Consider the following 16,551-nt stretch of genomic DNA (forward strand, 5'->3'; position numbering starts at 1 on the left):
CTCCTTTTTGGGTGACAAATTTTGCGCAATGCGGTTTGCATGATTGCAGCACAATTAATCGTGCAACAATCACAACAAAACTGGTGCGAGTTGTCATTTTTGCACAGTGTTTTGGGATCATAGGCAGAATCACAGTGATTCTGCCCTTGATACAAAACACTCTGATGTAAGTAGAGCCTTTAGAACTGTTAAAAGTGCTTTTGAAAAATATCAGTAGACTTCCAAGGATACGAGGGTACCTAGGCACTCCTGTGCTTAGAGCCATATATCTGCAGTGTGAAATATAAGGCACTGCTGCCTCTGATGACTATTATCATGAGATTGGGGGTGAGAGTTAGATTTGATGTCACTACTGTGCTGCTCACTGCCAGTCTTGCTGGAGGCTCTGACTTGAAGAAGCAAAGTATTGTCTTTCCCAGCATGGCTTCCTCCATTTGGAAAGTATACCATATGGCGCTGCTCCAAGCTGCGGATGGAAGGTAAAAGATCACCCCACCAGCAAGTGAGAAGAGGGGAATATGAGTCCAAGCGATTCCAGTGTCAGCCAATACAAGTAAAGGGGTGGACGCTAACATTGGACTCCTGGGGTCAGTTGAGCAGTGTCCATCCCTTTACTTGTATTGGCTTCCTCCATTTGGAGACACAGTACAGAAAAAGGTATATAATTAACAAGGGAATATCAGCTGTAGGGAGGTCACAGTCAACACTGGTGACTATTTCTTTGTCCTCTGGCTGCCTTTTTTGGACATAGTTCAGTTCCTCCTTAAATCTTTTCTTACAACATTGCTGTATATATTGGGGCTTCTGTGGGTAAAACAGATGGTTGGATGATAAAGTGGGACTTCCAGTTTATACCCACCACATCATTACCATGTTTTAGCACCAACGTAATTATCACAACAGACACCAGGAAAGTTTCTTTCGGGCTGACCATTCACTTTTTTTCTTGTTCAACCAGTAGGTTGGACAAAAGAAAAATACTTAATTTCCCTATCCACACATTTGATGTGAATAAGGGAATCCCTCCTGCTGAGCTATTGTATTCTGACAGCAGAAAGACTTCCCCATCCTCAGAATACACTAATCAGCACTGCTGGCAATAGCCAGGAGCTCTGATCAAGAGAAAAAATTTCAACAGGCTGCCCATACCCAGATCGAAATTCATCTGGTCCTTTTGGCTTTAGTTTGGCTCATCTGGCTTTTGTTTCAAATAGGTATTTTACTGCAAAAATATGTTTTCTCATTATATACAGTACAATGAGCTATTCATGATCTAATTACTGAATGTGCTCTAAAAATGGGTTCAATTTTGTATATTAAAGGTGTCGCACTGTGTCATTGGAAACTGGACTGCAAAACACTCAGTTATGTTCTACCATTGTACAACTCTCATTCCGACCTGAGCAGCTGCCTCTGATATTTACTTTCCCTCTGATATACAGCATTTTCCAGCTCCTTATAGCCATTATATTCCTAATAGGTGAGTTCACATAACCTATGCACCTTTACATGCCTACAGTATTAATTTTTACATTTTTGCAAATTATGAATGAACAAGGAATAGAAAATATGTAGCTTTCAACAAATTCAACAGCAATATACTGGATTAGGATATTAACTAAATATTTTTAACTTCATTACGATGGGCTAAGATTGCTGTTACCTATTGCAAGTTTTACCAGGGAAATCTGAGCCATTCAGGCATACACTAAGTGGTTTGCATTCAAAAGTTGCATGAAAGCCAATAGGACATTATATCACTTGGCATACAGTATCTCACAGAAGTGAGTACACCCCTCACATTTTTGTAAATATTTTATTATATCTTTTCATGTGATAACACTGAAGAAATGACACTTTGCTACAATATAAAGTAATGAGTGTACAGCTTGTATAACAGTGTAAATTTACTGTCCCCTCAAAATAACGCAACACACAGCCATTAATGTCTAAACCGCTGGCAACAAAAGTGAGTACACCCCTAAATGAAAATGTCTAAATTGGGCCCACACTGTCAATATTTTATGCGGCCACCATTATTTCCAGCACTGCCTTAACCCTCTTGGGCATGGAGTTCACCAGAGTTTCACAGGTTGCCACTGGAGTCCTCTTCCACTCCTCCATGATGACATCACAGAGCTGGTGGATGTTAGAGACCTTGCACTCCTCCACCTTCTGTTTGAGGATGCCGCACAGATGCTCAATAGGGTTTAGGTCTGGAGAAATGCTTGGCCAATCCATCACCTTTACCCTCAGCTTCTTTAGCAAGGCAGTGGTCGTCTTGGAGGTGTGTTTGGGGTCGTTATCATTTTGGAATATTGCCTTGCGGCTCAGCCTCCGAAGGGAGGGGATCATGCTCTGCTTCAATATGTCACAGTACATGTTGGCATTCATGGTTCCCTCAATGAACTGTAGCTCCCCAGTGCTGGCAGCGCTCATGCAGCCCCAGACCATGACACTCCCACCACCTTGCTTGACTGCAGACAAGACACACTTGTCTTTGTACTCCTCACCTGGTTGCCACCACACACGCTTGACACCATCTGAACCAAATAAGTTTATCTTGGTCTGATCAGATGACAGAACATGGTTCCAGTAATCCATGTCCTTAGTCTGCTTGTCTTCAGCAAACTGTTTACAGGCTTTCTTGTGCATCATCTTTAGAAGAGGCTTCATTCTGGGATAGTGTGTGCGGCGTATGGTCTGAGCACTGACAGGCTAACCCCCACCCCTTCAACCTCTGCAGCAATGCTGGCAGCACTCATACATCTATTTCCCAAAGACAACCTCTGGATATGACGCTGAGAACGTGCACTCAACTTCTTTGGTCAACCATGGAGAGGCCTGTTTTGAGGGGAACCTGACCTGTTAAACCACTGTATGGTCTTGGCCACCGTGCTGCAGCTCAGTTTCAGGGTTTTGGAAATCGTCCTATATCCTAGGCCATCTTTATATAGAGCAACAATTCTTTTTTTTCAGATCCTCAGAGAGTTCTTTGCCATGGGGTGCCATGTTGAACTTCCAGTGACCAGTATGAGAGAGTGAGAACGATAACACCAAATTTAACACACCTGCTCCCCATTCACCCCTGACACCTTGTAACACTAACGAGTCACATGACACAGAGGATGGAAAATGGCTAATTGGGCTCAATTTGGACATTTTCACTTAGGGGTGTACTCACTTTTGTTGCCAGCGGTTTAGACATTAATGGCTGTGTGTGAGTTATTTTGAGGGAACAGCAAATTTACACTGTTATACAAGCTGTACACTCACTACTTTACATTGTAGCAAAGTGTCATTTCTTCAGTGTTGTCACATGAAAAGATAGAATAAAATATTTACAAAAATGTGAGGGGTGTCCTCACTTCTGTGAGATTCTGTAGATGTGAAATTATGTTTACAGATATTGTGAACGTTTTACACCTAAATGCATGAGGGAAGGGAACACATAGACAGGTATACAGTATAATGTCAAAGAAAATAGGCGGGCCTAGCAGTTAAAGTGGTTATAAAACCCTCACATAAACCCAGTGAAGTGACTGGCCTCAGCTGATATACAGAGATGAAACAAATCCTCCTACATAAGTTGCACCTGTTTATCTGTAGCATTTTCTTCTCTACATCCAGAATTTACACAGCTTTTCTGAGCTTCCATAGGCAGGAGACAGGGATGTGATGTCACACACTGCACAGCATAGAGAGGAGAGCTGAATGTAATCAGAGACCTTAGTAGAGGGAAGGGACACATCCTCCTCTACACAATCTCATAGGAAAACATGCACAGCTAAGGCAATCGCAGGCTGTGTGCTAGAGCACCCCTTTCCTGCTCCTCACTTGGAGTCGGTACAGGCTGTCAGAAATTACTCCTGCAGATAGTGGAGGAACAAGATAGCAGACAGAAATCATGCCCAGTGCTTTGGATTGACACAATTACACACTATAGAAGAATATGCTTTGTTCATTTGTTTAGGCCTGAAGTTTATAGCCAGTTTAAAGCTAAGGTTTAATCTACTTACTATACATTTTGCCTTCCACGATTCTATCATTCCCCCTCATCATCATGCTAATTATTATTATTTATTTATTTTTTTATAAATTACATACCTTAATTTAGACACTGTGACATTCACTGGGCCCTTGTGCTTTTCTATGCAATGCAGGCATGGTGGTGGGGGCAGTCAAAGTGCTGTACATAGATTCTGGAGAACATCACAACAGCCAACCTCAGTACTCTTCTCAAGAGCCCTCAGCCCTGATATAAGCAGTATTGTGGAAGTGGAAAAACGCAGATACTCTTGCGCTTAGGGATGGGCTCTATGTCATAAGGACCACACAACGAAAATCTTGAAATATGCACGCCTTGCCACCCTCAAATAACCGGGGAGTCGAAAAGTACTAATAGAGAGAAACAAAACAGAGGGATCTCTGGCCTTGTGCATTACCTTTAAAAGTATATTTATTGAATATAAAAAAGTATTCTACTCACAATAGTAAATAAATATACAGGTGAAATTCAAAAAATTAGAATATCATGCAAAAGTTCATTTATTTCAGTAATGCAACTTAAAAGGTGAAACTAATATATGAGATAGACTCATTACATGCAAAGCAAGATAGTTTAAGCCGTGATTTGCCATAATTGTGATGATTATGGTTTACAGCTCATGAAAACCCCAAATCCACAATCTCAGAAAATTAGAATATTACATGCAATCAATAAAACAAGGATTGTACGTAGAACAATATCGGACCTCTGAAAAGTATAAGCCTGCATATGTACTCAGTACTTGGTTTGGGCCCCTTTTGCAGCAATTACTGCCTCAATGCGGCGTGGCATGGAAGCTATTAGCCTGTGGCACTGCTGAGGTGTTATGGAAGACCAGGATGCTTCAATAGCGGCCTTCAGCTCTTCAGCATTGTTCGGTCTCATGTCTCTCATCTTTCTCTTGGCAATGCCCCATAGATTCTCTATGGGGTTCAGGTCAGGCGAGTTTGCTGGCCAATCAAGCACAGTAATCCCACGGTCATTGAACCAGTTTTTGGTGCTTTTGGCAGTGTGGGCAGGTGCCAAGTCCTGCTGGAAAATGAAGTCAGCATCCCCATAAAGCTCATCTGCGGAAGGAAGCATGAAGTGCTTCAAAATCTCCTGGTAGACGGCTGCGTTGACCCTGGACTTAATGAAGCACAGTGGACCAACACCAGCAGATGACATGGCTCCCCAAATCACCACAGACTTTGGAACTTCACACTGGACTTCAAGCATCTTGCAGTGTGTGCCTCTCCATTCTTCCTCCATACTCTGGGTCCTTGGTTTCCAAATGAGATGCAAAAGTTGCTCTCTTCAGAAAAGAGGACTTTGGACCACTGAGCAACAGACCAGGTCTGTTTTTCTTTAGCCCAGGTAAGATGCTTCTGACTTTGTTTGTTGTTCAAGAGGAATACGACATTTGAAGCCCATGTCCAGGATCCATCTGTGTGTGGTGGCTCTTGATGCACTGACTCCAGCCTCAGTCCACTCCTGGTGAAAGTCCCCAACACTTTTGAATGGCCTTTTCCTGACAATCTTTTCCAGGCTGTGGTCATCCCTGCTGCTTGTGCACCTTTTTCTTCCACACTTTTCCCTTCCACATAACTTTCTATTAATGTGCTTTGATACAGCACTTTGGGAACATCCAACTTCTTTTGCAATTACCTTTTGAGGCTTTCCCTCCTTATGGAGGGTGTCAATGACGGTTTTCTGCACAACTGTCAGGTCAGCAGTCTTTCCCATGATTGTGATTCCTACTGAACCAGACTGAGAGACCATTTAAAGGCTCAGGAACCCTTTGCAGGTGTTATGGCTTAATTAGCTGATTAGAGTGGACACTTTGAGCCTAGAATATTGAATTTTCTGAGATTGTGGATTTGGGGTTTTCATGAGCTGTAAGCCATAATCATCACAATTATGACAAACCACGGCTTGAACTATCTTGCTTTGCATGCAATGAGTCTATCTCATATATTAGTTTCACCTTTTAAGTTGCATTACTGAAATAAATGAACTTTTACACGATATTCTAATTTTTTGAGTTTCACCTGTAAGGCACATCATGAAGGGACCACTCTGTCCAATTCGCACTGCGTTTCTGTCTTATAATGAGAATGATGGACATGCAAAAGGCTGATGCGTTTCGAGGACTAGCATCTTCCTCAGAGCCTCATTATAAGACAGAAACACAGTGCGAATTGGACAGAGCAGTCCCTTCATGATGTGCCTTATATTTATTTACTATTGTGAGTAGAATATTTTTTTATATTCAATAAATATATTTTTAAAGGTAATGCACAAGACCGGTGCGCCCTCTGTTTTGTTTTTCTCTACTAATATAAGCAGTGGGCTGGCTCTTGGGAGACATTAGGCAAATATCTAAGTGCCTTGATGGGTGAATGTCAGTCTAGAGGAGAGAGCATTCCTGAGCAAGCTGTATTTGCATGCTGACTGCCCTAGGTAACACTCAAGAAAGATGCTGAGCCTCCATGATTAAAAAAACTAAAATCCAATAAATGAAAGGGGTATTATTTTTGTGGCACAATGCATTAGACACATTCAAACAGGCCGAAAGAATTTACACAGCTTTTTTGATGATATATATCTTCAATACATTCTGCATTAAACACACAAACTTAGGAGTCAAAGTGGAACTAAGGTCTCACTTTCAAAAACTGGGAGCAGGAAGGCACTTTATTGCAGAAAAGACATGCAATGCCTCTTCTGCAATAAAATAAACCTGTGATGTAAGTGATATAAGTCCCTTTAAATCCGTCTGAACCAAAAACAGAATGTGAAAGACGCACCACCAATTCACCACTGTGTATGCAAATACATCCTTACCAGATGATATGACCACCGATAAAGGTTAGGTCATATAACCTTCCAAACAATCCATGATGGGATGTACAGTTGCAAGAAAAAGTATGTGAACCCCTTGGGATTACATGGAGTTTTGCATGAATTGGGCATAAAATGTGCTCTGAACGTCATCTAAGTCACAACAATAGAAGAACACAGTCTGCTGAACATAATACTACACAAACATTAGATGTTGCCATGGTTTAATTGCACATAACATGTAAACATTCACAGTGCAAGGAGGAAAAAGTATGTGAGGCCCTAGCTTAATGACTTCTCCCAGAGCTAATTGGAGCCAGGAGTGAGCCAACCTTGACTCCAATCAGTGTGATGATATTGGATGTGTTGCTGACAGCTGTTCTGCCCTTAAAAAACACACACCTGTTTTGGGTGTACTGGTTTCAAGAAGCACTGTCTGATGTGAACCATGCCTCGCAGAAAAGAGCTCTCAGAAGACCTATGATCAAGAATTGTTGACTTACATGAAGCTGGAAAGGGTTACAAAAGTATCTCCAAAAGCCTTGATGTTCACGTGTCCACGGTAAGACAGACTATCTACAAATGGAGAAAGTTTAGCACTGTTGCTACTCTCCCTAGGCGTGGTCGTCCTGTAAAAATGACTGCAAGAGCACAGCGCAGAATGCTGCATGAGGTAAAGAAGAATCCCAGAGTGTCAGCTAAAGACCTACAGAAATCTCTGGCACATGCTAACATTTTTGTTGACACATCTACAATAAGGAAAACATTAAACAAGAATGGAGTACATGGGAGGACACCACGGAGGAAGCCATTGCTGTCCAAAAAGAATATTGCAGCACGTTTGAAGTTTTCAAAAGAGCACCTGGATGTTCCACAGCACTACTGGCAAAATATACTGTGGACAGATGAAACCAAGATTGAGTTGTTTGGGAAGAACACACAACACTATGTGTGGAGAAAAAAAGGCACAGCACACCAACATCAAAACCTCATTCCCACTGTAAAACATGGCAGAGGGAGCATCATGGTTTGGGGCTGCTTTGCTGCCTCAGGGCCTGGACGGATTGTTGTCATTGATGGGAAAATGAATTCCAAAGTTTATCAAGACATTTTGCAGGAAAACGTACGACCATCTGTCCGCCAACTGAAGCTCCGCAGAGGATGGGTGATGCAACAGGACAATGACCCAAAGCATACAAGTAATTCAACAAAACAATGGCTGCAACAGCACAGAATACGCCTTCTGGTGTGGCCCAGTCAGAGTCCTGACCTCAACCCGATTGAAATGCTGTGGCATGACCTTAAGAGAGCGATTCACACCAGACATCCCAAGAATATTACTCTGAAACAGTTTTGTGAAGAGGAGTGGTCCAAAATTACTCCAGATCGTTGTGCAGGTCTGATCTGCAACTACAGGAAACGTTTGGTTGAGGTTATTGCTGCCAAAGGAGGGTCAACCAGTTATGAAGTCCAAAGGTTCACATACTTTTTCCTCCCTGCACTGTGAATGTTTACATGTTATGTGCAATTAAACCATGGCAACATCTAATGTTTGTGTAGTATTATGTTCAGCAGACTGTGTTCTTCTATTGTTATGACTTAGATGACGTTCAGAGCACATTTTATGCCCAATTCATGCAAAACTCCACGTAATCCCAAGGGGTTCACATACTTTTTCTTGCAACTGTATCTACCTGCTCACAGTCTTCTTTGGAATGAACACTGAGCTGTACCAGTGAGACTCAGTTTCCAATCTGGCACATTACCTGTGTGCCGAGCAGACTCCACTCCTATGCATGCGTAGTAGGGATGCCATTCCACACTGGCCAATGAACACATGCCTTGTGGGTATGTTACATGGGCAATTTCAATCTATGCCTATAGAGTTATTTAACCACTTTTGGAAAAAAACACCAGCGATTCGGTTGTTTGTTTTTCCTCCCTGCAAAGCAGGGAGATAAAACAGTCACATCACTTAGTAACAGCAGTACATATTACACACTTTAACCCTTTGATTGACCCTAGATGTTAACACCTTCCTAGCCAGTGTCTTTAGTACAGTGACAGTGTATAGTATCAGTACTGATCACTGTATTAGAGTCACTGAACATTTCAGTGTCATTTAGTCAGTTCCCACCCAGCGTCAGTTAGTGTCAGATTGCCCTCCACACTATCACCGCCATTACTAGTATAAAAATATAAATAAATATTCTAGTATAGATACCATCGTTTGTAGACGCTATCACTTTCACACAAACCAATAAATATACACTTATTAGGATTTTTTTCCCAAAAGACATGTAGCAGAACGCATGTTGGCCTATACTTATGAAGAAATGTGATGTTTAACTTTTTTTTTCATTGGATATGCTTTATAACAGAAAATATCTTTTTTTTTCAGAATTCTCAGTCTTTTTTCATTTATATAATAAAAAATTAAAAAAACCCAGTTGTGTGAAAAAAATATATAAATTTCATTTGAGTACAGTGTTGCATGACTGCACAATTGCCATCTAAATTAGAACAGTGCAGAAATGCCCTTGCCATGAGCTTAAGCATTAAATCACTTGCTGCCATTCATCTCCTTAGCAGCATGTTCATTTCAGCGTGTTTCACAAGATGCATCTGCCAACAAGTAGCTGGAGTGACTATTGGTGTGTCAGATTTCTGTGTCCACCACTACGGACTATGATTCTGCCTGCCTCTACTATCTATTACTACATCACTATGGTGTCCTGTAGTGATGTAGGAGCTACTTGGGCTGAAGTACCTGGATGATCCTGCCAGTTACCTTATTTCCCTGTTCTAAACTGACAATACAAAGTATAGAAGCTGATCTGTTCTTGGGTAGTCAGTTTTCATCCTTTGGCTGGCCATTCAATGGCAGCATGCCTATATTGGGTAGTTTGTTCAGCCACCACACCCCCTGACCTACCACAGCCTGCCTCTGGCACACACCCTCTCCCAATCACTGCCTGTCTCCTGAACATGGCTCCTGCTCAAGCACAACTTACATCTTGCCTCAGACGGAAGAGACTATGGAATACAGGCATGCTATGTGTCTGCACAGTGGCCTGTAACCTCACCCCCAACTCTGAGTAAGAAGAGATTCATGGTTACGTGACCAAACTTTTTAACCCTATAAGAATGCTAAGAAAGATCATTTCTATTGCTGATTTCCTTCAAATACTGTGTGTATTAGTGTTAGAATATAGCCATCTTCCAAAATTTTAATTTTGAAAAGAATAAAACAAAATAGGATAGAAAATAGAATAGAAAACAATAGAATAGAAACAAAATAGAATACAATAGAAAGAATATAGACTTTTTTTCAAAATATTAATTTCAAATAGACTAGGATAAAATAGAAATACCATACCCGTCTTCCGAAATTAAAATTTTATAATGAATAGAATAAAAAAGAACAAAAAAGAGTAGAAAATAATAGAATTGAAAAGAATAGAAGGAAATAGAAAGAATATAGCTGTCTTTCGAATTTCAAACAGGTTAGGTTAAATTAGAAAGAATATAGCCATCCTCCAAAATTTTAATTTTGAAAAGAATAGAATAAAAAAGAATAGAAAATAATAGAATAGAACAGAATTGAATAGAACAAAATAGAAAGAATATATTTCTTCTGAAATTTGAATTTAGAAAATAATAGAACAAAACAAAATAGAGTAAAAAAGAATAGAATAAAATAGTAAAAAAAACAAGAACAAATAGAATAGAATAAAACAGAATAGAATAAAATAGAAAGAAAATATCCATCTTCCAAAATTCGAATTATGAATAGAAAAGAATAAAACAGAAAGAACACAGCCATCTTTTGTAATTTGAATTTAGAAAAGAATATAATAAAACAGAATAGAATAGAAAATAAAATAAAAGAATGGATTAAAATGGAAAAAAAAAGAAAAAATAGAATAGATTAAAACAGAACATGATAAAAATAGAATAAAATAGAAAGAATATATCCATCTTTCAAAATTCGCATTTTTAATAGAATAGAATACATTAGAAAGAATATAGCCATCTTTTGAATTTCGAATATGATAAAATAGAAAGAATATAGCCGTCTTCCGATACTAGAATTTCAAAAGAAAAGAATAAAATAGATTAGAAAAGAACAGAATGGAATAGAATCAAAAAGAATAGAATAGAATAATAGAACAGAATGGAATAGAATAGAAAAAGAATAGAATAGATTAGAAAAGAAGGAGGGGGCGTGGCCGGCTCCGAGGATGGAAGCTCAGTGAAGAGAGCTCCATCCCCCACCAGCAGGATCAGGGCACACTACGGCCCCAGGGAATATAAACAACAGCAGCAGAAACATTAACCCCTCGCCATCCGACAGGGCTATGACCCAATGTCAGAAAACACTGGGACACCCTGGTAAAATGACCAGCTTCTTCCCTGCTCTCGGCCCCAGCTGACAAGATGGCGCCGGCTGCATGCAAAATGGCCACACAACACAGCCAGCACGGAGAGAACACAGATCTCCAGGCAGCATATATTCCAGACCCCAGGCTGAAGGGATCGCTATATCCAGGGGACCCTGGTGAGTCTTCTCCCCCCGTCTCCTACGGCCAGCAGCCCGGCAAAATCCAGACCTAGACTGGACACAGGTTCACCCCCTGACAGACAGCCTTCTCTCTCAGCTACTATTCTATCAGCTACTGCTCCATCTTTAATCGAATCCTATCCTGCTTCTGACCAACCTATCACAGAGATTTCCATGAAAAACATGCTCCTTTCCTTGCGACAAACGCTACGTAATGACCTGGCAGAATCATTATCTCAAATTTCAAATACGGTCCAAAATCAAGAAAAACGCATCCGCCATATCGAAAATAAACTAGGGGAAATGTGCACCACACATAACGATCGTATAGATGTACACACAGACCATGAGGCAGACATCGAACAAATCAATCTCAAATTGGCAGACTTAGAAGATCGCTCCAGGCGAAACAACATCAAATTTCGTGGGATCCCGGAATCCATCACCACAGACCCCATAGTCCCATACATACAACAATATATGAAAACTCTCATCCCTACCCTCACAGATGTAGAATTGGCTATAGATCGAGCACATCGAATCCCCAAACCGTCATTCCTACCAGCGACGGTCCCCAGAGACATATTGGCATGCACTTTTTCCACGTGAAGGAAAGAATAATGATGGCAGCAAGAAATTCAACCTCCATTCCTCCAGCCCAAGCAAACATCAAATTGTTCGCAGACCTATCCAAAGCCACACTCTCCAACCGTAAGAAGCTCATCAGCATAACTAAAGCTTTACGGAATCATGGAATCGGATATCAATGGGGCTTCCCTAGATTAGAATAAAGAATAAAAAGAATATAACAATCTTCGGAAATTTTAATTTCAAATAGAATAGAATAAAATAGAAAGAATATAGCAGTCTTCTGAAATTTGAATTTCGAAGAGAATGGAACCAGATCATCTTCACAATTCGGATCAATTTGATATATTATTTCAAATATATACAGTGGGGATCGAAAGTTTGGGCACCCCAGCTAAAAATTTGTAATAATGTGCATAAAGAAGCCAAGGGAAGATGGAAAAATCTCCAAAAGGCATCAAATTACAGATTAGACATTCTTATAATATGTCAACAAAAGTTAGATTTTATTTCCATCATTTACACTTTCAAAATAACAGAAAACAAAAAAATGGCGTCTGCAAAAGTTTGGGCACCCTGCAGAATTTATAGCATGCACTGCCCCCTTTGCAAAGCTGAGACCTGCCAGTGTCATGGATTGTTCTCAATCATCGTCTGGGAAGACCAGGTGATGTCAATCTCAAAGGTTTTAAATGCCCAGACTCATCTGACCTTGCCCCAACAATCAGCACCATGGGTTCTACTAAGCAGTTGTCTAGAAAACTGAAACTGAAAATAGTTGACGCTCACAAAGCTGGAGAAGGCTATAAGAAGATAGCAAAGCGTTTTCAGATGTCAATATCCTCTGTTCGGAATGTAATTAAGAAATGGCAGTCATCAGGAACAGTGGAAGTTAAAGCAAGATCTGGAAGACCAAGAAAATATCAGACAGAACAGCTCGCAGGATTGTAAGAAAAACAATTCAAAACCCACATTTGACTGCACGATCCCTCCAGAAAGATCTGGCAGACACTGGAGTTGTGGTACACTATTCCACTATAAAGAGATACTTGTACAAATATGGTCTTCATGGAAGAGTCATCAGAAGAAAACCTCTTCTACGTCCTCACCACAAAAATCATCGTTTGAACTTTGCAAATGAACATATAGACATGCCTGATGCATTTTGGAAACAAGTTCTGTGGACCGATGAGGTTAAAATTGAACTTTATGACCGGAATGAGCAAAGGGGCACAGAATTTAATGAAAAGAACCTCTGTCCAACTGTTAAGCATGGGGTTGGATCAATCATGCTTTGGGGTTGTGTTGCAGCCAGTGGCACAGGGAACATCTCACGAGTAGAAGGAAAAATGGATTCAATAAAATTTCAGCAAATTTTGGATGCTAACTTGATGCCATCTGTGAAAAAGCTGAATTTAAAGAGAGGATGGCTTCTACAAATGGATAATGATCCTAAACACACCTCGAAATCCACGGGGGATTACATCAAGAGGCGTAAACTGAAGGTTTTGCCATGGCCTTCACAATCTCCTGACCTCAACATAATTGAAAATCTATGGATAGACCTTAAAAGAGCAGTGCGTGACAGACAGCCCAGAAATCTCAAAGAACTGGAAGACTTTTGTAAGGAAGAATGGGCAAAGATACCTCAACCAAGAATTGAAAGACTCTTGGCTGGCTACAAAAAGCGTATACAAGCTGTGATACTTGCCAAAGGGGGCAGTACAAGATATTAACTCTGCAGGGTGCCCAAACTTTTGCAGATGCCATTTTTTTGTTTTCTGTTATTTTGAAAGTGTAAATGATGGAAATAAAATTTAACTTTTGTTGACATATTATAAGAACGTCTAATCTGTAATTTGATGCCTTTTGGAGATTTTTCCATCTTTCCTTGGCTTCTTTATGCACATTAATACAAATTTTTAGCTGGGGTGCCCAAACTTTCGATCCCCACTGTACTTCAAATCATTCGGATAAATTCAAATCTGGTCAAAAATGAATAAACAAAAGGAAATTAAATGAAAGGAAATTAATTTTGTTACAAATTCAACAAAAAAAATTGGTAACTTAACCAATTCAATACCGGTCAATTTTACACCTTCCTGCCCAGGCCAATTTTCAGGTTTCAGCGCTCTCACACTTTGAATGACAATTGCACGGTCATACAACATTGTACCCAAACTAAACTTTTATCATTTTTTTCACACAACTAGAGCTTTCTTTTGGTGGTATTTAATCACTGCTGGGGTTTTTATTTTTTGCTAAATTAACAAAAAAAAAAAATTTTGAAGAAAAAACACGTTTTACTTTGTTTCTGTTATAAAAGTTTACAAATAAATAATTGTTCTTCATAAATTTAGGCCGAGATGTATTCTACTACATGTTTTTGGAGAAAATAACCCAAATCAGGATGTATTTTTTAGTTTGTAGGAAAGTTATAGAGTTCACAAACTATGGGATAGATCTGAATATTGATCAATCCTGAAGTACTGACGGCCAATCTAATTTCTTGAGGTCCAAGAATGTCAGAACCGTACAGATATCCCCCAAATGACCCCTTTTTGCAAAGTAGACAGTCTGACGTACTTCATAAGAGGCATGGCGAGTTTTTTGAAGTTGTATTTTTTTTTGTCATAATTTTTCGGAAAATTAAAAAATTAAAAAAATAATTTTCTCAATTTATTTTTTACATACTGTCACCAGTGCAGTACAGCATCATCATATAAATGGCATGGCGGTGACAGGGACACTGACTGGTGACAGTATGAAAAAAAAATATATATATATATTTTTTTTATTATTTTTAATTTTATATTAAATTTTTTTTTTTTTTTAAGATTTTTTTTTTCATATTTCACTATGACCAAAGTAGTACAATGTTACCATAGTAACATTGTACTACTTTGGGGAAGTGATCAGTATTTTTTATTTTTTTACACAATTTGCTTATAGCAAAGAATTACTTTGCTATAAGCAAGCATTTACCTGAATGACTTTTTTTGTGCTTATCTGTGATTTGGCCACAGCTAATCACATGAAATGTGTATGTGATCGCTGTGACCATTCACAGCTAGACACTAGTATACAATGGATGGCATGAATGAAGCCATCCATTGTATACAACTGTCATGTGACCTGCTGTGATTGGTCACAGCAGGTCACATGGTACCTGCATCGGGGGGCCGGTACTCAGATCTGTCATCGGCCGTGTCCGAGGTACATGGCCGAAGACAAATCGTGCCGCTGCGCGGCTCTGCAAGTGCAAAAACTGCGCATGTGCGGGAGGACGCCAAATGGCGTCCACCCCAGAAATCTAGTGCATTTTTGCGGCCGCCAAATGGCCATTGGCCGGGCGGCTAATGGTTAAAGAATAACTAAAGGCAAAACTTTTTTTTTTTTTTTAGTTTTGAATAGAGTACAGAGAGATTAAACCCGCAATCAGATTGTTATTGCTGTCTGTGCCTCTGTTTGGGAGATTCGCCCTCTATTTGTCCTGTTTACCATTATCATTGAAAGTAAAAGTAACAGAAAATCACAAATTTGGGTTGTCCCCAGAAAAGTAATAGAGGGGAAATCTACCAATGGGGACACTAGTTCTGGTGACCTGGGTGGCCCCAAGGAATTCCCCTAATTTGCAGGGATTTCCTCTCACTTCCTGTGTTGGCTATGGGACAGGAAGTGAAGGGAAATCTCTGCAATGGGACACAGATAGCAAAAAAAAACTGACAGGGGTTATAATCCTCCCTTACTCTAACCAAAATGAAAAAACTGTTTTGCCTAAATTTCTACTTGAATGAATCGATCCAAAACGAACACATTTTTTCATTCTGCACATGTCTAGAAACAAAGCCAAAGCAGTTATGGTGCCTGCATATTTATTATTTAACATTTTAAAAAACATCTATCAGGTGTGTGGACATTTAAGAAAAAAAAATACTTGTCCATGGACTAAATCCAGGGGCGTACTTACCACAAGGCAAACAAGGTATTTGCCTAAGGCAGATTTTTTCAGGGGGGTAGCGCCATGCCCCAGAAGAAGGGATGGAAGAAGGGGCACACGCAGCATGGGGACCAGGTGGGATCCGAGAGAGGCTGTGGGCTGCTTGATGGTGTATGCAGCTTGACTCTCGTTCCTGGGGATGCTGTGAAGGCGAGTGTCTTCTCTCTCTCACTGGGGTGGGGGGGGGGTGGCCAGTGTATGGGGGGCGGTGGTATTGGAAGGCTCTCTCGGGTGGGGGTGGGTCTGGGGTGTTGTTGGTCAATGTCAGGCTCTCAGTAGGGGGGGGGGTTGAGCAGTGTTAGGGTCTCTCTGTGGGGGGGGGGTGATTTTTGTGTTGCCTAGGGCAACACGAAACCTAAATACACCCCTGACTAAATTGGTGTCCCAGTCTACTTGTGATAATAAAAATAATAATTCCTTTAGGAATGCCTGGGGCGTTTAAAAACAAAAGGGGCTGTATGGCAACCAAATCAAGTTCTGATGTCTGCTCCGTTAGGCCCTGTTCACACTTGGGTGTTTTGGAATCGC

At 40.3% G+C, this 16,551-nt stretch overlaps 1 protein-coding gene across 1 annotated transcript in view; it reads left to right on the plus strand.

Annotated features, from left to right (window-relative positions):
• LOC149456742 (ileal sodium/bile acid cotransporter-like) overlaps positions 1 to 16,551 on the plus strand; it is a 54,164-nt gene that overhangs the window by 31,198 nt on the left and 6,415 nt on the right. Inside the window, exon 5 of the mRNA XM_089684517.1 lies at positions 1,323 to 1,480. Coding sequence (XP_089540643.1) covers positions 1,323 to 1,480 — 158 coding nt within the window. The remainder of the gene's footprint in view (positions 1 to 1,322; positions 1,481 to 16,551) is intronic.

Source organism: Staurois parvus, unplaced genomic scaffold (assembly GCF_062004578.1).
Source record: "Staurois parvus isolate SC_StPar_1 unplaced genomic scaffold, SC_StPar_1.0 ptg000349l, whole genome shotgun sequence".
NCBI lineage: Eukaryota > Metazoa > Chordata > Amphibia > Anura > Ranidae > Staurois > Staurois parvus.